The sequence below is a fragment of the Mastigoproctus giganteus genome, chromosome 6, assembly GCF_048544385.1.
Source record: "Mastigoproctus giganteus isolate SK-2022 chromosome 6, ASM4854438v1, whole genome shotgun sequence".
In the NCBI taxonomy this organism is placed as follows: domain Eukaryota; kingdom Metazoa; phylum Arthropoda; class Arachnida; order Uropygi; family Thelyphonidae; genus Mastigoproctus; species Mastigoproctus giganteus.
The window spans coordinates 200,473,008-200,496,017 of NC_143580.1; the positions used below are offsets into that span (position 1 = coordinate 200,473,008).

The 23,010-nt window shown below is 38.3% G+C and overlaps 1 protein-coding gene across 3 annotated transcripts in view; it reads left to right on the forward strand.

The window, feature by feature from the left end:
* The first annotated feature begins 1,047 nt into the window (after nt 1-1,047).
* The window catches only part of LOC150084874 (SPARC-related modular calcium-binding protein 1-like), a 250,366-nt gene continuing 228,403 nt past the window's right edge, over nt 1,048-23,010 (forward strand). For all 3 annotated transcript variants that reach the window (XM_090375607.1, XM_090375609.1, XM_090375608.1), the window contains exon 1: nt 1,048-1,166. In XM_090375607.1, the coding sequence (XP_090231733.1) occupies nt 1,080-1,166 (87 nt within the window). In that variant the 5' untranslated portion in view covers nt 1,048-1,079. The remainder of the gene's footprint in view (nt 1,167-23,010) is intronic.

Below are 23,010 nucleotides of genomic sequence, written 5' to 3' on the forward strand. Positions count from 1 at the left end.
AATATCAAAGAACAGCCCTCCAGCAATTAAACATTGTCACTAAGCCATGAAAGAAAAGCTAACTTTACAACAACCCCCACAAGTATACGAAAATGTCCCTCTCTGTTTATGGTATGTCGCTGATTATTAGTCGATATGTTTTATCTAGAACTCTATTGATGTGTTCATAGTGCTACTGTTTATTTTTTAAATTTGTTTTCTTTAAGTTGTTTGGCACTATTATCATCAAAACATGGTTTATCTGCAGTGATGAAAAAACAGAGATTAAACTGACTTCAGTGAAGCATTTTTCGAATTTTTCCATTATGAACGAAATCCAAACTCTGGAGATTCGGCTGGTGTTAAGGAACTACTTTTACATCTGATATAATTTCACCCATCTTTCCCTTACAGAGTAGGTAGTGGGGGGGAGGAGATATAGGAAGTTCTGGAGAGGTGGAGAGCGAAAGGTGCAACAACGCTTAAGATACAATTTTCTGCGAATTTCCATAGCAACAGTGTTATCATTCTACGAGTACAAGCACTCTGACCTTGACCTGAGAGGCGGTAAATTACGAGATGAGCTCCTGATATTAAAACCGCGAGCTGGTCCTGGAAGCAGTCAGTTGAGCAGCATGACGACTAGGATAACACAACACGAGCATTTGGCGAGTTAATAAAAAAGTCTCGAGGTCATGAGCGACGGGACCATCACAGTAGTTTTGGCGACCCCCGAACAACCTTTACCAGTGACGTCCAGGTAAGACATGCAAAGGACAAGCAGGGACGCACGTGGGTGAGGCGGACGTAATCGTTCAGGGTGAAGGTGGGAGAATCACGGTGGGTCCAGCGTTCCAGGGGGAAATAACCCAGACGGTATGACGCGCACTTCGTCTGCGCCTCTTATCCCTTGCGTCTTGTGTCGTTGCTGCCACTTCAGTCATAGACGGTGTTCCGTGCACGCGGGTCGGAAAGGTGCTTGCTGCAGCCACTATTCAACGCGACTCATCGCAGCTCCGGAGCGGAATACAGAAAGCTTGGTTACTTACTCGGAGTGCTCTTTTAGGGGGAAACTGGGAGGTGGTGACGGTGATTAGATCATGTGGGTGTCGTCAAACATGACAGACATCGAAAGGACGTTGCTTCTGTGTCTGACGCTTACGTGCGTGTGTGGAATTTACAGCCAGGTAAGAGTTTCTTGTATACATCTTTATTTATGAAAAAAGTTTCTTGTTGCCGCCTAAGAAACCGGCTTATACTGTATCTGCCTAACGTACTCATATTACAAGCGAATTGTTTGTTTAGGAACATGGTGGAGAAACTTCATAACTGGCTTACATAAAAAAAATGCAACACTCAGCTTGTTTATTTACCTTTCTAGGTATTAAAATGCCATCTTACTTCACTACAAAACCAAATCCCTAGCTTCCAGTTGCTGTTTGCCTATCGAAAAGCGTAAACAAAAATTCCGGATTCAAAAATTATCTCCCTCTGAAAACACCGAGGGCTTCGCTTTATCAATTAGTGGATGTATTATTGAAGGTCTAAGTTTTTAATCAGTTCCTAAGTCTTTGGCTGTCTTCGTGGAGAGGTTTAATTAATCAAATGTCACTATAATTTTCACCGTCATTTTACTTTGCACAATATTTTAAACATTAGAAATAATATAAAAATGTTCACTGTGGCTAAGGCATGTTCAAGCTTCCACAGAGAAACTGAAAATGGTAGTTATGGGGTACGGTGGAGACTAAAACCTCTCAGGTGTCCCCCTACTTTCACGTTCACTTATATGTGTGGTTACTAGTTGAGAAGACAGCAATTAAAAATGAAAGGAGAAGCGCAAAGCTAATCGAAAAAAAATAGCATCATATCACATCTCACTGTTCGTACTTCACTTCGAAGATTGTTGTAGGATCTATCTTTAGGTTGCAATCTCGGGTGTTTTGTCAAGAACAGTAGCTGAAATTCCGAAAGAAATAAACTGCGAACAACATATATACTTTTCAGCTAATATTATGAATGTGTTTTCAGAAGTCAATATATTTATTATTTTTATTTTCCTATGAATGAGAACGATAGAAACATACGATATACATACAGAAAACTGTATGATAAAAACATCGTGATAAAATATTTATGCTGTTGCATTATAAGAACTTGGAGGGCAAAATAGATATGAAAGAAATAAAACGTCCTCTGTCGTGCGAGTATTCGTATCACCTATTAAAAATAAAAAAAATTAAAAAACCCGCAAACTGTTCCGCCACAAACAACCCACACCGACATGTACCCTTTGACTACTATAAAGTTTATCACATATACTGTCGCAGCTTCATTTCGCTCAAGGGCTACATCTGCCTCCTGGTTAACGAATCACCCACTTGGTTTAAGGAAACATGATCGATTGTGAATTGGATTCATCAGTCCGGAACTTATCTCTAGGAATTGATGTTTTATTTAACTTCTCTTTTCTTTTCAAGAAAAACTTCTACAAGCAAATTCCAAACAAATGTTACAATTCCAGAAACTCTTCAAGAAGGTTATTTTATTTAAGTATTCAGAAGAAAACTCTTTTCTCTTGTGGTGTTTTATATAAACTGAACTGCAGTCGTGTGTCATTCTTTCGTCAAATGGAGAAGATTTCAGTTGGTGTATGTACTCATTACAGCCCTCTTTCCTGACCTATATACACCAAAGTATTTAATATTTTAAACTAGAAAAATAAACGCACAAGGCGTAATAAACTACGAATTTGAAGTTCACTACAGAACTGCCAGTGTATATACACAATAATTTGTTCGTAGTAGTGAACTACAACATTAATATAAAGGCATCGATTTAATTGTATCTCGTATAATGACTGCCTTCACAACGAGTTACCATGTTATCGCACTACCTCGAATAAGTAACGCTTATGCCAAACTCTCTCATATTGTGGAATTATACTTCACAACTAGGTACCTACCCACCCACGGAGGATATGCCAATAAGCCTTGAAACGGTATCGTCTGGGTGGTGGTATCCACTGAGAATAAGTAACAATAGTCTTCTCCATATTATCAATCTGAAGGTAGTCACAATATAGATACAATTAAATCGATGCCTTTTACACACTACTATTGCAGTTCACTACTATGAACAAAATATTGTATATATACTCTGGCAGTTCTGTAGTTAATATTTTAAAGAAATCTAATGGTTCTTAGTTATTTAGTGTATTCCATGAAGGATGACCATATATTTGTAGTGCAAATCACAATTCATTGAATAGTGGGTTCAATCCTTCAGCCACTTTTATAAGAAATTAGTCAATCAATTTCGTGAAAGTCACTTAATTGTTCCCTTTCTTCTAGTCAGTGGTTTCCAAAGATGAAACCTAATTTTTTGGGGTACAAATCTGGCAATTTAATCCACTGGTAATATCAAGTTTCGACCAGGTAAACTATACACCAAACAGCATTCGCACATTTCTGATAGCTGAAAAATATTTTCTTGTCGAAGTAGTCTAAAACAAACACAACACTAGCAGTACTAGGTTTGTTCTGAGCTTCATTAGATGAATTCATTGCATATATCAAGCAATCAAATCTTTAGGTTATTCCATTAGTTCATTCCTAGTTCATTCTCATGCTTAGCTAGTAACAAAGCCATTAACAAAAATTTATAAAAAATAACTTTTTTAGGACTTGATTCGCGATTGTTTTGGAGTCTGACTCGTATGCAGCAGCGATAATAACAGTACCTAAATTATGATCAGCTATAGATCAAATACAAATTTGTACAGCACTTGTAGCAGAAGCGTGTCGAATTTACCATCAAACGAACTTCTGCGTGTAACATCTGAATCCTAAAATTGCTGTGTAGATAAGGCAAGGAATTATATCCTTTTGCACTCGTTCGTCTTATGATAAACACGAAATTGTGTATATAAAATTGTTAGAAAATCAGTTTTTTCAATAGTTGGAAATTTAAAAATTTCAAACAGCCGCTGAATGATTGATCATTGTAGAGTTTTAGGCGCATCAGCGACTTAGACCATATTGTGCCATATTTAATGTCTGTAAATTGCGCTGTTTGCTGGAAGAAAAACTCGTATTTCCGGGAGAAAAAACCATGTTACCCACCTCTGCGACCAATTAACTCAGCCACGTTGTGAAAAAGGTCCATAAAAAATCCCCGCGCCATTGACGGGATTCGAACTCAGGTCTTTTCGATCCGCTCTGGGGAGGACGCCGATTCTACCAACTGTGCTACCCATGAGAGCACAAATAGTCGTACACGACACTCAAGAACAGATATTTAGATATGTAGTCGCATCATCTCAGTAATCATTTTATGGATCATTAAAATTGGAAAATGATTAACTGAATATGTCGTTACTTTCAAAGGCGGTCGTTAATTTTTGGGAACTAACAAACATAAATTATTGGGCTCTAAACTGGACATCCTACAAACCATGTTCATTCCATGCCATTCATTTTTTAAAGTTAGCGTAGGACGCAGAAGGGAAGTAACCAAATATTTATTGACCTGTTTACCAGCTTTTCAGTAAGTATATTCCTTAATAGCTTTAATTTAAGCATATGCAGGATTCCGCGATAGCATTTAATGAAATATTCTATTAAATAGGTCAAAGTTGTTTTTTTTTTGTTTATTTTCCTTTTTATTTAGTTTCTCCATCAATTTCGAGGTGTGGCTTCGTGTCCAGGTACAATGAACTCTGTTCAGCTGCTACCGCTAAAAAGGTAGTCAACTTAGGCAGTTACAAGATAAAGAGAAAAGCATTTATCCTTTTTGAAATTAGCTTCCATTTTCCTATTTAATGAAAATGATATGAAATACTTCATAGCAAAGAGCTCCAAAATACGGTCCGCTACGCGTCCAGTCTCCGAGATGATATTAAAATGAGAAGAAAGCGATGCAACTTTAAAAACCCGTAAAAATTAATTTAAAACTACTATGAATCTGCCACCAAAATGCAAAATATACATTTAGTTAATACTTTACGTTATCAGATACTTTGTGAAAATTCGACAATAGAAGGCGCAGGGATTTTATATATTTACTCGTATACATATAAAATCCCTGCGCCTTATATTGCCACAGTTCGCGTGGACATTATTTAGTGTACATTGAGCTTTATTCAAAATTTTTAATTTTATTTTTCAATCGAATTAAAATTAAAAACAGTTACCAGTTCTAAGTCTGGTGAACTAACTATTCCAGTAGAGGCTAAACTATAAATTATCGGTTCTCCTACGAGATTCTAGTCCCTATGTGATCTTTAACAGCTACACCATACCAACTGTCGGTGTCCCCCCGTGGTAGCGGACCTGGCGGTATGATAGTTTCGCTACTGCATCCTGCTGTACATAAATAAAAGTCCTTGTATTATACCTTGTAATCTACCGTATACGGGAGATTAGAAGATAGAAACAAGAACAGCACCGTATTTAGCAGCCACATGCCCTTGAACTATGGAAAATTTCGAACGCGTATACTACTGCACGTCCGCGTTTGACCACTCGGCCGTGGCGGCGTGTCATGCACGGACTGAAGACAAAGACATACGTCCATATATAAAACCATAGAACTATTTCAAGACAATAGCTAACTTATAATGGTTATCGATTCTAACAAATTCACGAAACTGCAGTTGACTGGAATTTTAGAAAACTGGAGCGCATCTACAGTAGTAATGTTCATTTTAATAACGAAACCGCATCCAAATAATTATATAGACTTTCTCTGTTTATTATGGGATCTGAAACAGATTACGTACAGTGCGATCGATATTATTGTTGTTGATTATTAGGCACTAATAAGTAATATCATGCCTATTTGTAAGTAAAATAAAAAAAAAAAAAACTTCGTGACTTTTTATACTATGGCGTAGGGTGGAATAATATGCCAGCAATTTTTACAATGTGAGATTACCATATTATGAAATAATAGGCAACAGATTTTGATACGAATTATCACGAATTACGCGTTGTGTTATTATTTTATTTCTATAGGAGCAATATAAACGAAAATGACTCATCTAAATAAACAAATAAGGAGACATTATTATTTCCTATAACTGGAAAAACCCAATATTTGTTAAAGCAAGACAGTTATGTTATTGGCGGTGTCTGGAATCAGCGTGTCCAGAATCTGAATTCCTCTTCAGCTCCACCCAAAGTGCAATTAAAACTAGTCTCAAGGCCGTTATGGGTACGTAAATTCCACTCCTCTCTAACCAATGCCCCAAAACTACTTTAATTTTAACATCAAAATAATTTTTTATTTTTATGCGCGTATTCCGAAGAAAATTTTTGAATGTGTTATCAAGTACATCTAAACTGAAATGAATGAAAGATCAGCTGCTCAAAATGAGCTGGAGTTACTATGTTATTCATACGAATACTAGAGTATAATTCACCGTAGAGAAGTACATTGTGTTAGAATGAAAGGTACGTTAGATATCTATCGTTAAAGATCCGTATTTTTGTGGAACGCGTTAAAGTTTGTTCTTTAAGAGGAATATATATTGAATCACAAGTAATTAATAATAATTATGCATATCTTTAACAAAGATTATTTGTTAAAGACGTGGTTTGTTAAAACTATATTATTTTATCAAGAGAGTGAATATAATGTGTCTTATATAAATTCAGTCGCGAATCGTGTATTTTAATGGCGTCAGGAATCTTTCTTTGGTGGTCCGAATATATTGAAGGCGGTTTTTCATTTCGCTTTATGCGAGTTAATGTTATTATTAAGAAAAAAAAAACAAAAAAACTACAGATTCCATATAGAAAGCTGCTATACCGGGATTCCAATATAGCAATAGGGTAAATAAGTGGCAAACGTTAGTGACTATTGCTTCAACACCGTTGATCAGTCAACCTATTCTTCAACTATATAAATGATTAGTCAACCTACTCTGAAATCAATAATCGGTAACAAATCTGGCGTAATGGTACAGATTACTTCAGTTTTTGCTTTCCAGAAATTCAAATTTTTGCATGGTTAAAAGGTACGATGGTTGTTTTGGTAATTTTCTAGCCTAGCATAAAAGGAGTTATGTTGACTTTACACTACTTTTCGATGTAGTCTCCTTGTAACACTTAATACACTTTTTCCAGAAATACTCCAGATTCATGATTACAGTTTTGTAGTCACCTCATTCAAGGTCTCGAATTTCCTTCATTTCAGGCATAAATTTCCTTCCAGACAAGTTGAACTTTAGTTTGCAGAATAGGTGGAAATCAGACGGTGCAGGTTTGTTATTTGGTTTTTAGGAGCATTAGCAACTAAGGCCATATTGCTTCAAGGAATAGGTGGTCATTCCCTGACCTTTCCGCATCCTCCGTATTTGGTGGTCACGGGCTCGAATCCCGGTCTAATCAAGAAGCGTGTGCTACGCACTGCTGCTCCTGCCCACCTGGCCACGGAGGCGCTGGTGAGGGTATGGTGGGTGGGACAACAATTAAAAACCAGCCTGAAAAATTGCAGCCATGGCAACAGCCGATGTGTGAACAGGTGCATTTAGTCATCTTTCCTGTATTTGAATTGATTGCATCGCGTAGTTTAGTTACTAAGTTAGAATGGTACTGTCCGCTTATTTTTAACCATTGGAAAGTAATCTGCCATTATTATCCTTTTTTGAGTCCCAGAAGACAGATGCCGTGACCTTTCTGCCGATGGGACTGACTTAAGCCTTTTTGTGGGTAGTGAATCAGCATGCTTCCATCGTTTTGATTGTAGTTTTGACTTTGATTAGTAATGGTTTTTCATCTATAGTCACATATCTGGTCAGAAAGTTTAAGATCTGCTTGTTAACCAGAAAGTTGCTCTGAAGTTATGAATCCAAGACGCTTCTGATTAGATGTCAATAGTCCGGAGCCGCATCGTGCATAAACCTTTGTCATACCTAATTCATTTGACAGAATGCTTCGCATGCACCCGTTGAACTGATATGCCTGTGACCTCTACTCTTTCTCTAACAGTTAAATAAATTAAATAAATTTTCTGTTTATACTCCGGGACGACCAATCGGTCTGAGGAGTTTACAAGATACACAGAATACAAGAAACAACACCGTATTCAGCAGTCACGGGCTTGAACCCCGGTCATTCAAGGCACGTATACTTATGCACCCACGAGAATGACCACTAGGCTACGGCGGCCTCCGTTTACTAGCCGATCATTCATCACCATATCATTACCTCCACTGCGCTATTCATATTCGATGCTGGCTCTGCAACGCTTGAATTCAGGCACCCTAATTTTTAACAGTTGCAGATGGTGGTACAGATTCTCTTAATGTATTGACCAGTCTTCAACGTCTTTTTCTAAAGATATTTTATTACCTCTCAATCTCAATTATGTTGACTTTACATTACTTTTTGAAATCACTAAATGTTGAGTTGTAACATTTGTGGCGTAAACTTAATCGTACATTCTTCTTTCATGAATCAAGATCATGTGAATGCTGAGGCCCTAACGTTTAAGATATAAGAAAAAATTGTTTGCCAAAACTGACAGCACAAGAAGTGGAGAATAGGCTACGTGCCCAGTAATTTTCAACTCAGGAGGCGTCGTGTCCCACAAGTGTGTGAATTCCGTGTTCATTTAGTATGATTGCATGTGACTTTTATTTTCTCATAACTGGAAAAACGATTGGTAGCAGAAAGGATAGGAGAAGTGTTGCGGCTCTAGAAAGAACACACTTTAAAAAGAGAACAGACAATATTTAACAGGTCCTCAACGAAATCATGACATTTATCACAAGTTCAACTGCGATTCGTATATAAACGAAAATGACTCATCTTAATAAACAAATAAGGAGACATTATTATTTCCTATAACTTGAAAAACCCAATATTTGTTATGACCATCTGACTGAGCATCAGAGTAACCGAAAATCATTCTGGAACGAAACTGATGCGAAGAATACAAGTTTGAAATAATCTAATAAAAAGATATTATTATATAAAGAACATAAGTGACATATCTCTCTCGTTAAGATAAATATTTCTTTAATATGTCTTAAGAGTTTAAATATATCCAGCATAGTTAAATTATTTCTGATCCGTTGGCGACTACACTAATCTCAGCTGGACTTCAATGTTTATTAAGCCTCGTGACAGAGGAGTGCCTTATACGCCATGCCATACCAATCACAAATTATAATCAGAACGAAAAAGATAAAAAGAATATTTATAAACAACAGTTATAGTATGACCTGACTTAATCTGATTAAAAATTCACGGTAAAATATAAACATTACGTATATTTGTTCATGTGAGGTATGTTTATTTATGTTCGGATTGAAACTGTAATGATTTAAAACAGGCGAAGAGATTGCTAATCTCTGGTTCTTTTTTTTTTTTTTTTTTTTTTTGTGGGGTGATGGGGAGGAAGATGGACGATGTCAGTGAATAACAGCCGGTTAATTTTTTATCGTTCTTTATACTGCACATTATATAAGTTTAAAAAGGCTTGACTGTTTCCGCTGACTATGAAAAATCACACCCTTCGGTCGACAACTGACTAAATGGTGATGCAGTTGGCATTAGTCAATAGATTACCTCATCCCTAACTCTACTGATACACTTGCGCAATCAACCAACAATTACTCTTCGACATGATTTGTATTAATAATGCCCGGATATGATCATGTTCTTTATCAGGCTGCATCCGATTGGTTAAAGTGTAATTTATGTTTAGTGTGGTTGGCCTCTATCTTCTATTCAGACAAATAGGCAATCCTGCTGTAACGAATGTCCTTGGATATTTGTATTCGCGAATTGTACAGAGCGCATACAAAGAATAAGGCAGCTACAAGGTAGGATTTAAATGGAAGAATTTCCCTCCATGATTTTATGACTAGTTTCGTTATTCTCATAGGTAATGGAATGGTCTGGAGTGGATTGAATAAGTGTAAATAACTGCTCAACCGAAAAAAAAAAAAAAAAAAAAAACGCCGTTTGTTGGAAAAATATGGATACACAGCACTTCTTTGCAACTCCAACTTTAGATTAGTTTAATACAACGAGCTAGGTGAGAATTTCGTACAAAAGAATCGATAATGAAATTGATGAATCAACGGTTAACTGATGAGCACGTTTAACCAAACAGCGAATTCCATACACTGCAAAAAATATGGCAAAACAGAAACGGAACATGTGGTAAGTTTTCAAATAGTTAGAAATGGCGTTTGGGATTCATCTATTTGATAAATCCTATGATGTTAAATGAAACCAACCAAACAAAACGAGTCCTGTATCAAAGAATAAACTTGACCATGCGGTTTCAATTAGCTCCTGTTTGGGAGCTTGAGAAATTCTCAAACCTACACAGTAGTGAAAATCACCAGTGTAAATACATTACGTATAAACTTTCCTCTCTTTTGTTGGAATAATGGAATAGCAAAATATGCATTTTTTTTTTTAAATTTTAATCTACAGAGGTTGACCAGGAATATACCAGTATAACAGATCAAGGTAGAATTCCAAATCTATTTAAAGTTAAAAATTGCATTAAGAGTTACGGAGTTACAGCTTACTGCAAATTAATTTAATATGAATCAAAATGCCATACAGCAAATATTCAAGCATACGTTAAAATATTACACCAGATCAGTCAGAAGGCAGTTTAATTTTTCCAAATCAGAGAGTGCGGGGAAGGGGGGGGCATAAGGAAGTAGGAAAAGTAATGAAGAAAGGAAGGTAATCGTATGCTTTGTGCATTTCTTGAAAAGAATTTAGCACAAATAAACAATTAAAATTAGAAATAAGACGCCACGTAAGAATCCTTCCACTTTAAAGGATTCGGAGTGAAGTTCAATTAAGTGCAATATACTATCGTGGGTAGAACAATGGTTGCGATTGCTTTTCTTTTACATTTGTAGAAAAGTGTCTGGGTTCGAATTCCATCAAGATGCAATAAAATTTTATGTTCTCCCACCTATTGTGACCGAGCAGTTTTTACGAAAGTTGAACCGTTTACTGTCCGCCCCCCCCCCCTCCAGAAACTTGGTTTTCTAAATATTATGTCTATGACAGTATTTGCCAAACCGTCAAGCTAGTTTCTACGTTAAAACTACTGGGAATAGTACTTGACCCTAAGCTCACTTTCTCTCCGCATCTTGCACACCTCCACGCGAAAGTGAGAAACTACACTGCTCTCATTGCACGGGTGAATCGTCGTGATTGGGGATTGAACCGCCGCACCCTTAAGATTCTGTACAAATCAATCTTCCTTCCCTTCATAACGATGGATCAGGGATCTGGTTTCGCAGGGCAACTCTTTACAACAACAAACGTAAACTGGGAACCATCCAGCGCACCATCCTTCTTACTATTACAAGGGCATGCCGCACAGTTAGCAACCCAGCCCTTCAGGTTCTTGCGGGCGTCCTTCCACTTGATCTGGAGGTTATTCGAAGGGGCCTCCACTACTGTCTATCCAGGGGTATACCAGCAACTATCCTTGGACACTCCATCAATAACCTGAATGAAATCAGGCAGGAAAAGAAAAAAATTGCCATCCTACTACTTCAGACCTGGCAGGACAGATGGACTGCTACCGACAAGGGCCCAATCGCCAAGAAATTTATACCTTATGTGAATGCCGTATTTCCTAAATCTCCAAATTGGTTTTCTCCTGGTCTTTATACCACCTACCTCATTACTGGACACGGATCAATAATGTTTGTTATTTGTTATTGTTATTTGGTTTTTAGGAGCATTAGCAACTAAGGCCATATTGCTCCGGGGATATGCGGTGGACATTCCCTGACCTTTCTGCATCATCCGTATTTGATGGTGACGGGCTCGAAGACACGGATCAATAAACCATAAATTAACATCCATGGGAATCATTGACAACCCCTACTGTGCATGTGGTGAAATAGAAGACTGGAACCATCTAGTATATACCTGTCAACACTATGAGGACCTCCGCAGCATCCTGTTTACTCGTATACAAGATAACCCTCAAGGAAATGAACACTTATTCATCACAGAAGAAAACTACTACTATGAGTTTATCAAGTTTGCACAAGCCCTCTTCACAAGACGGAGCACCCTATTGCCAACACAAAATAGGAACAACCCAAACATCTGATCCTAAACCTAACTGGCTAACCGATCTTAACCTGGATATGATCAACTGGCGTACGGGGCACCTCATTCCTCAGTGGCAACTTGCACACGGCTCTCTTGCTGTCTTATTTATCGTCCTTCCCGGGTTCCAATTTTAACTGATGACGCTTATTGCTCCATTGATAACCTGGAGGATGCCTTCGTCTACATCCTCCATATTTCTAGCTATACCCTCCTTTCTTGCGTACACTCTGTATTTCCCCGACTCTACCTTTTTTTTTTTTTTTTTTTTGTCTCCGTCCAGGAAGCTCTGGCGAACCTGGCGGAGACAAGCCAGAGAATAATGGGCAGACTGGCTACCTCCTAGTGGTGTGTGCGGGCAGCGTGGAGTCCCACCAGGGGCCCTGCGGCCAAATGCCAGGACACACAACAGAACCTAACGCAATATGTCATGTACAACACACAACACTTTTCTGGCATTTACAGTAGTACTGTTTTCCTTCACAGCGAACATATGGCGCAGATGTGGGAAACTACAGGTGGCGCCTAACCCTAATACTATGCACACTACGCACACTATTCCCCAACCTATCGGTCGTACCCAAAAATTCGGTCGCCAGCACATTCGTAATGGATCGCGTGGAATTCTACATTAGTTCAAAAAAATAAAAATAAGGAATGAAATAATTAAAAACATTATACGATAAATTACATATAATATGAGTTACAAAAGTCAGAAAAACAGTATTTTTTTGGTCAATATTTTAGGATATTTTAATATTTACATAATGTTACAGGACATCAATGTTGGGTCTCGAATATTGGTAAAATATGAATATGGATCGCATCCTAGAAGGTTGGGAAGCGTTAATCTATGGATAGCTAGCCTATCACTTTACATTTCATGTTAACAGGTAAATTTTAGGGCATCTTTAAGTACTCGTGCACTGTTCAAGAATGATCTTTTTATCAAATAAAATCCAAGACCAATCAGCAAACATACAGGAATAAATCTGGAGCAAAATACATTTCATGAGAAAAACAAGCTCAATAAAATCATCTATTTCATTTTCTTTTTGTTTTAATTTGCAAAATTAAAACAAAAATATATATTTTTTCGGTATACTACGTTATCGTATGACCTTCACATATACTCTCTCTCTCTCTCTCTCTCTCTCTCTCTCTCTCTCTCTCTCTCTCTCTCTCTCTCTCTTTTATTCTCTCGCTTTTCTTCTCTTCTTTTTTTCTTCCATCTCTTTCATTCCCTCTTTTCTTATTTTATCTTCTCCCTCATTAGTTATCTTTTATTCACCTTGCTGTGTGTCTCTACGTCTTTATCTTTCATACCTTCTGTATTGCTTGCACACACACACACTCCAGAGTTTCTCTGTCACCTCCAATTCGGATTTTTCATCAGCAAAATGGGTAAACCAACTATGACATGAGTGTAATTCATAGATGCAATACACTGAAGCCTCGGAGCTTTATTTAAAACAACTAATTAATCAATCTCTCTCTCTCTGACATCATTCCAACTCGAAAAATATTCGGGTAAAAAAAAAAAAAAAAAGACTAAAACAAACAGTCCTTGAAATAATGAATGCTGAAATCCTCGAGCTGTTTTTTTCTTTCTCTACCAAAGAGTTATTGACGTTCAGTCACTTTAAAACAAACCTTGTGTTACCGATCTAACGCCACATCCATCTTTAATTGACGAATTCTGGCACGACTGCGTCAGTCTATTTATTGATTGACGCCTGATTTGGGGAGGATTGTTAGGCGATGCTTGAATCGCTTGCGGAACCAGCATTTCAAGTAGCCAATCCCACATGTTTAACATGCCTTTCTTGGGGAATTCAAAGACACTTCCGTTAATACGTCGTAGCTGTAACAGATAATCCAGTTACCCATCAAAGCAGTTAACAAATGACACCCTGCGCCCATTTATTTCAAACTTGCCGAATGCTTGCCTACAGAGGGTTCCGATAACGATACACAATAGATAAGGGACTGAGTGGAGCAGGGTAATGCTGCTTAAGCATCTCACGGTCAGCGTCAGTGTTTGAGAAGGTGAGTAATGGAATGAACGTTGACAGCCATCGAATTCCACACCCTTTTAAAGGAGGAACCAGATACACTCACTGCGGCTTTAATCTCCACTATATCAGCTAAAGTAGTCTACGAGGAAATGCTGACAAAAGACCCAAAGCGGGGTCAAGAAACGCGTGCATGGGAGAAACAGAAAGGTAGACGAATCTTTAATTACCTAAAGATAGATGGATTCACGACTTGATGCACCGGATCACCCATCTCTGATCCCTTAAGCGTGCACGAACTAGAACGCCATCGAATCAGTCAAGATAAACCATATAATTAGCATCAATCCACCCCAGTTCGAAAGGAAATTATATAAATAAACAGTGAAAATGGGTGTATTTTATTTATCTTCTTGGCTAAGGAACAGCTTCCAGATCTTTCTCTCTCTCTCTCTCATCCAGTCCTATATCTGTAGTATCTCTTTTTATAGTTCAGATTTGCTGTTTCATTCAATCAATTAATCTCTCTATCCGTCTAATATGACATTCACCCGCAGCTGTTGATATAGCGGTGCTAGAACTATCAGATACTGTCCAGCGCGGGAGGCATTCTGTGATAGACAGATCTGGCCGCACTAAACAGGGTGAAATGTATAATCCACGAGTAATTGCAGAGATTTGCCAGACTTTGAAACAGGCACGATTGCAACAGTCACGAATGGAAATACTGCAGTCACCGTCATAGTTTGGAAGTCGTTTTATTACCTAGCTAGCAAACTGACAACTGTATCAATCACAAGCAGTCTAGTGGAAAAACAGGTCACTCCACTAGGAAAGGGAGCATATGGTTTTAACGGAAGATGAGAGTGGAGAAACTAACCAATTACTATAGGGCGGTACTGCCATTATCCATTTTTCTCCAAGACGAGTCGAAAAGTCTGCACTGAATTGTGATATACAAGTTCCAGAAAAAGTGTGTGAATTCTCAAAAATGAGACTAATTGGACAATTCTGCCATACAAATGCCAAGACATGCAACGAAGTGCTATACAGACAAGACTAAATTTTTGGATACTAAAAAATAAAAAAGGTGGACGAGTCTTCACAATAAATAATCATCAACAAACCAGTAAGCTGTATCCGAAGAAGTTATATTTGAATTCCTTGATTATTCAGTGTTATTCCTCCCAACCGCACCCCCCCCCCCACAGCTCAAAGTTGTAATGAGGAACATTGAAATAGGTCGGTGGAAACATTTTACTTTGAATTATTGTTGTTTAAATAAAGATCTTTGGCATACAGATCGTGGGCTGGGGGACGTTCTCTTCGGAATTCTAGAACCTTTAATAGGGAATACAAGAATTTTTTTTTTAATGTCAACTCCAAAAACGAAAGTTATTATAACCTAAAGACTTATTACCCTGCATGGATTAATTCCTGAATGCCTGACAGCTGTGGTTAACGTGAATATTTTTCCAGATCAAATCAATTTATTAATGCCTCTTTTGTTCTCTAACGTTAACGGACTTTACCAAGGACAAGTTTATCAATTGGGACAACGCACTATGCCACGGAAAGAAAAACGTACAGACATGGTATGAGAAACTTTTGGAAGACTGTGTCCTCTACCCCCACCCCTTTCTTTTTTGGTTAGCCCGATTCCAAGGCAATCGGACATTGCAGAATGAAATTGAATGGAATGGCTATAGGAACAGTTCGCAATCATCCACACACTACTTCTCGGACTTCAGCATTGAACCATATATTAGATCTATCAGAGAATTTTAATTGCTTGGAAGCTCTTTGGAAGGCAATTTCAAGTAGCTAGTTAGCCAGGCCTTGGTCTGACCACTGAACACCACAGCTTCTCTTCTGATCATCACGTTTGAGAAACACTTTACAGGAAGCATGCCATGGTCCTCACATTATGCCGCGCCATGGTCTTCACGCCAAAGATGACAGAATAGATTCAAAGATGAATCTATTATTCCACAATCTTCCACACCTTGGTCTGACCACTGAACACCACAGCTTCTCTTTTGATCACTCTCTCATCACGTTTGAGTTCAACGTTACTAAAAACTCAAACGTGATGGGAGAGTGATCAGAAGAGAAGCTGTAGTGTTCAGTGGTCAGACAGAGGTGTGGGAAATTGTGGAATAATAGATTCATCTTTGAATCTATTATTCAAGCTTTCGGGAATGAGGTGATTACCAAAATAGTATTCTCCATCAAATACTTAAACCCAGAGATCATCCTTGCCCGTATCATAGAAATAAACTGGAAGGATCTACAACAAGAATCAATAGATATTGCTATATCTAGCCTGCCTAACCAGCTACTTGAAATTGCCTCCCAAAGAGCTTCCAAGCAATTAAAATTTTCTGATAGATCCAATACATGGTTCAATGCTGAAGTCCGAGATGCATTCAAGAGGAAACAAAAAGCTTTCCGAATATGGAAAAAGTACCATAACTCAGCTGACTACCAGATGTACAAGAAAGAGCGGGCAACCTTCCTCAAATGTAAACGAAAAGCAATCCGGCAGCTGGTACTCAACACAATACACCACTCCAAACGCATTACATCCAAATACAACAAAGATTTCCATATCGATGAGAATGTATTTCAGGAATGGGTATCTTTGACTTTCAACGAAGTGGCATCAGACCCAAAACCCCCAAAACCTAAGTGATTTCGTCATGCACTCCGGACAGCCCATTTCAACTATAACTCTAATAAAACAACACCTTATAAATATCATCAATAGACTTCCCAATAAATCTACAATTGGTCCTGACGGCTTCCCTCTATTTATGGTTAAAGTGGGTAATGCCTTAATTGTGGAGCCCCGTTTTGTAATCTTTAATCGCATATTGAATTCCGGATCAATCCCAACAATGTGGAATCACTACAGGGTACAACCCATACCCAAAAGAAGAAACCCTAAGGAACCTAAGGACTTCAGACCGATCTCAGTGGGCTGCTCTCTATTAAAAGTGTTTGAGAAAACTATCTTATCAGCACTGATCGATCAATGCTTCTCTCATAAACCCAAACATCTGCATACTGTGATCACCAAAAAGATCTACATATACAAACCTACTGGACACCCTATTTAAAATTCAAACTGCTCTGAACAGTAAATCTCAGCTGGGCGTCATCTTTCTTGATATTTAATCTGCTTATGATAAACTCTCAATGCTCGCTCTCATCTACATTCTAGAAAAGTACTTTGACATTACGGGAAGCCTGCTAAAAACCATTAACCTCTCATCCTTACACGAAGACAACTCATTGTCAGCTATAAATCCTTCCAATTGGAGCACATTATAAAGAGAGGAGTACCGCAGGGAGGTGTCCTGTCCGGTCTACTGTTCGCCGCTGCCCTTGAACCTTTCTTCGCAAGGTACACTGATTTCTCATCATATGCAGACGACCTCAAATTATACATAACATCTAAAGACGCTGAACAAACTCACCTGATAAATCAGCGAGTCTCCGTCCTGATCGACAGCCTTGAAGCCTATTTACGCAAATAGAACTGGAACTAAACGTATCAAAATCACCTTTACAAAAAAGAAAATCAAAAATGACGTCGCGGTCTATCACAACGGATTGCAGATAAGGAAAGTGAAGTCTCACACCAACCTCGGCTTAACTTGGGACGAGGGCCTCACTTTTCAGACTCATATTTCGACCATGAAATCGAAAACTTTCTCGGCGATGTGGGCAATTCGACAACAGCTGACGGGGTTACTCAACGTCGATGTAGTCGGAGGTACGTCCAGCGGTGCCTACAACCTATCGCACTATATGCATCACCAATCTGGTCTTCTGCCCCGAAGTCGCACATAAACAGATTCCTGGCAGTCGAGTACTGGGTAATGCGATGGATGAACAGGGTCACGGGCAACGCATTCGCCATCTCCAGGGCTGTTTTATATACCAACTTAAATATCACTTCCTGGAGAGTTCACATAGCATCCAGGAATATTCTTCTTCTTTCCGGCGTGATGGCTTACCGGTGCGACTGACGCCCCCAATCTTCGAGAACTTATCTTTACTCCACGTGCTGGACGCAGTAATGACAACTCCTACCTACCGTTGCATTCTATACTGTGAAACCTGTGCTGTCTGAAGAATTTCTTCCCAAACAACTCAGTCAACCTTTTCAATTCATTGACAATAGACCCTGTGAAATACTTCGAAAGCAAGCAGTACAGAGTGAAGAGCCACTCTGAAGCATACAGCTTACTTCAACTATAATCTTGTCAATACTGTAATTGAATTTTGTAAACAATATTGTAAATATACGCACTTGTGTAAATAATTGTAATCGTGCAATATTTACAATATAAGAATATTTTAAATAATTGTGATTCTTGCATTTTTGTACATTCTTCTAGCCGGTCGGCTGTGTATAAGGGGTGAAAGCAAACACTCGCTGCTTTAATAAACGGATTTAATAATAATAATAATAATAATAATAATAATAATAATAATAATAATAATAATAAAATACAATACAATTTATTTTTATCAAGAGAATTTGTTTACAATAATAATACAAATAATTTTAATAATAAAGTTTACAAATAATAATAATAATAATAATTATTATTATTATTATTTGTAAACGAATTTATTGTAAATACAATTTATTATTATTATTATTATTTGTAAACGAATTCATTTATTGTAAACGAATTCTCTTGATAAATAAAATTGTATTGTATTATTATTATTATTATTATTATAGCGTGAATTATTATTATTATTATTATAATTCATGCTAGCCATCCAAGACCAGGTAATCAACACCAGAAACTATAGAAAATACATCGCAAAGGAGCCCGGAATGTCAGATGACACATGTCGACGATGCCACCTGGCCTCAGAAACGATCCAACACATCACCGCGGGGTGCAAGGTGATCACCCAGACTGAGTACACTTATAGACACGACCAGGTAGCCAGTACACTAAAGAAAGTGTACCATACTACAAGTACGAACCCAGGCAGTACTAGAAACCCGAATCCACAAGCTGTACTGGGATCGCGCCATAATAACGGATAAGACTATCCCGCACAATAGACCGGACATAACCCTTGTGGGCAAGATGGAAAAGATCACCTACCTGATTGACATAGCGGTGCACAACACTAGCAATGTCCAGAAAACCCATGAGGAAAAAATTAGGAAGTACACGAACCTGAGACATGAGATCAAGGAGATGTGGCATCAAGAAGTATCAACCATCCCAATCATTGTATCAACCACCGGTATGGTACCAAAGACTAGCAGCAATAGGTCTCCCAGAGAACACCTACAAGGAACTCCAGAAAGTCGCAATTCTGAACACCTGTAGGATAGTCAGAGATTTCCTCGACCGACAGTAACACCAGATATTACAACCACACTGTGTACTTGGTAGCAGTACTTGTCACGGAGTGGAACCCCTCAATTAAGGAGAAATAATATAAGAGCAACAACAACAATAATAATAATAATAATAAAACACTAATTGAGATAGGATCAAAGCCAGAAAGGTTGATACGTTATTAGATAGATGTTTGTATTTCAAAACACTGGGTATCGATTTAAAAAGAAGTAAACACTTTCAGATGTTCAGGAAATATGATATGATAGAAAATTCATTATGCATGCATAATGATAGTAAATTCTAAAATAAATACCAAACGATAGATAAACTGATTTTTTAAATCCCTGTTGGAAATGTAATTTCCGTCACGCCCACCAGTAGGAAGGCGATGTTAAAATAACTTCTTATGGGAAAAGCATCTTATGGTAGTCCTGTTTGCAAAGGAAAATCCAGTGACAAGTGAGACTTTCATACACGTTACATAAAGGGCCCACATTACAATGTTGTAAGCAGTTTGAAAGCAAAGGCTGTACACTGAGAGGCAAATTAATTAGGCTGGTTGGTTGAATTTTTTTTTGTGGTGCATCGGCAGCTTAGCCATTATGCGCGAAGTCGAGCAATTTTTTATGTACACCTACCTAATAGCAAGTAGGACCCCCGCTATTAGGTAGAGTGTAGAGTGTGTTTAGTGTCAAACGGCACCAGGGGTTTCCCCCATCTCCGCGGGCTATACATTGTGGGTGTGAAACAGAACACTGTCAATACCAGAGGTTTAAAAGTGTATGGATTTTGTACATGTGTAGTGTGGTGTACCGTTGTTCCTCTGGTCATTTAGCCGCTGGGCCCCTAATGGAACCCAACGTTGTCCACACTCTGCCTCGTGGAGGCAGACCAGGTACACCAGTATTATAGTTATTTACTCTGGCAGGTCCTGCCACCTAATTTCCTGAGATTTCAGTGGCAAGGACCTTAAAAAAAAATAAATAAATAAATAAATTTTAAAAAATAATAAAAAAAATTAGGTAAAGGTAAACTACAGTCATTATCAATCCACTGCAGGATGGAAGCCTCCTCAACAATTTTATGTTGAGGGAAATGGACCATATTCCGCCACGCTGTTCCAGTGCGGGTTGGCAGATCGACCGTATTTAGTAGTCAGGGGTGTGAACCCCGGTCTACTCAAAGAGCGTGCGCTACTGCATTCCCCCTCCTGACCACTCGGCTACGGAGGCTTCACTATTAGATAGGTGTACCTAATAAATTTAATCCTTAGAACAACCTGAATGGACTTAAAAAAGTATCGAAAGCGTGCCACAGCGCTGCTTATCCATATTGTCTCAAGTGCCTCCCACAGTCATTGCAAATTGGATAGTTGAGGATCTGTGCTTCGAAGAGAAATCTTTCGCATGTAGGCACGAGTTGAATATGCTTCAGAGTCTGGAAAATTGTCCGGAATAGGATGGCATTGCAGCAGAGTTTGTTTTCGGCAACGAAGCCACTTTCATTTGAATAAAAAAAGTCAGCCGCCACCAAATACCTCTAAGAAATGGAGTAGAAGGGTCTAGCTCGTGTGACTGTTAAATACGGTGATGTTCTTGTATTCTCTCTCTCTCTCTCTCTCATCTTGTAAACTCTTCTGATGGCCGTCCTGGTGTCTAAACAGAAAATTTATTATCCCTCTTTCCAAATTGTGTATTAATATAAACAGAATTGCCGTGGTAAGATCTAAAATCAGATATACAATTTGAATCTAGTACATAAGTCAGGTATAGATTTATCTGGTATACACATTTAATATATTAGACACGCCCGTAATTAGGAAATCTTGCATGCATTTAAATTTATTGTTTAATACGAATTATATTATGCAAAAGGAACAACGTTAAAATGACCACTTAAAGCTTTTATCACACCTGACGTTACAGTTGTAAGCCTAGAGAGATGGTCACAAACATTTAGATAAAGAAAAAAAGCAATTAATTCAATAGAGCACTTTAGGACTATAAGCCTCAGGTTGCGAAATAGTTAACTGACCTGTAAGTTAGTGCAAGTGCATCATTTCTACACGCAGCCAGCTACTAAGTAACTAAGAATTGGCATCATTAAGTACATCTCATGTCGTGAATACCTTCACAACGAGTTACCATAATATTACTCATTACTTATTCTCGGCGGATATCACCATCCAGACGGCACCGGTGTAAAGCTTGTTAGTTCCTCATCGGTGGGTGGGCAGGTACCCTGGTGATGCAATGACGACAACCCAGTCGCGAAGTATAACTCCACAATATGAGACTTGCACACCACTAGGCACCTTTCATATTGTGGAGTTATACTTCGCGACTGGGTTGTCATCATTGCATCACCAGGGTACCTGCCCACCCACCGATGACGAATCAACAATCCAAAACGGTGCTGTCTGGGTGGTGACATCCGCCGAGAATAAGTAACAGTAGTCTTCGCCATTGGTGAAGCGTTACTTATTCGAGGTAGTGCAATATTATGGTAACTCGTTGTGAAGGTATCCACATTATGAGATGTACTTCATGATGCCAATTCTAGTTATTTAGTAGCTGGCTGCGTGTAGAAATGATGCATTTGCACTAACATACACGTCAATTTATTCAATTTAAAATATCTCGAAAACACTCCTTAGGACACAGCAAATGGTCCAGTTTTTCATTTATATTTTAATGGATGAAGGGAAGGGAGTTACAAGTTTTAATTGCAGCAATTAAAGCTGTATGAGACTCACAAACGATTTTATCTTCGCATATAATATGGATGACTTTTACAATTAAACTACAATAGTTGAGATGGCGCCTCCGTAGCCAGGTGGGAAGGAGCAGCAGTGCGTAGCACACGCTTCTTGATTAGACCGGGGTTCGAGCCCGTCACCACCAAATACGGAGGATGCGGAAAGGTCAGGGAATGACCACCGCATATCCCGGAGCATTATGGCCTTAGTTGCTAATGCTCCTAAAAACCAAAAAGAAAAAAAACAACAACAATAGCTGAGTAATTTCAAACGCGCGATATGCAATACTCACTTAAATTTAAACTGAACAGATTGATAGAGTAGCAGTTTGTCCAACAAGTACATTTATAGTTACAGATTAGATAGCCAATGGGCGGTATGTATCAATAATGACGTGTGAATTCAACATAATTATGTGTTACAAACCAGATGAAAAAAACGGAAATATTTACGACCCCTATAAACTGCGGAAATATTTACGACCCCTGCTACGAATTATAATACATAAACGATTTTGATGTGATATCAAATTGAAGAAAAAGTAAACTTTAATCTAAATTAAATTTTCTGTTTATACTCCGGAACGAACGACCACGCGGTCAGAGGAGTTCACAAGAGAGAGAATACAACAAATAGCACCGTATTTAGCAGTCACAGACTTGAACACCGATTCAGAGCACGACCGCATGGCCACTAGGCTACGGCGGCCTACCAAATATCAGAAATTAAATAGTGTAGAACATTTATAGCTACAC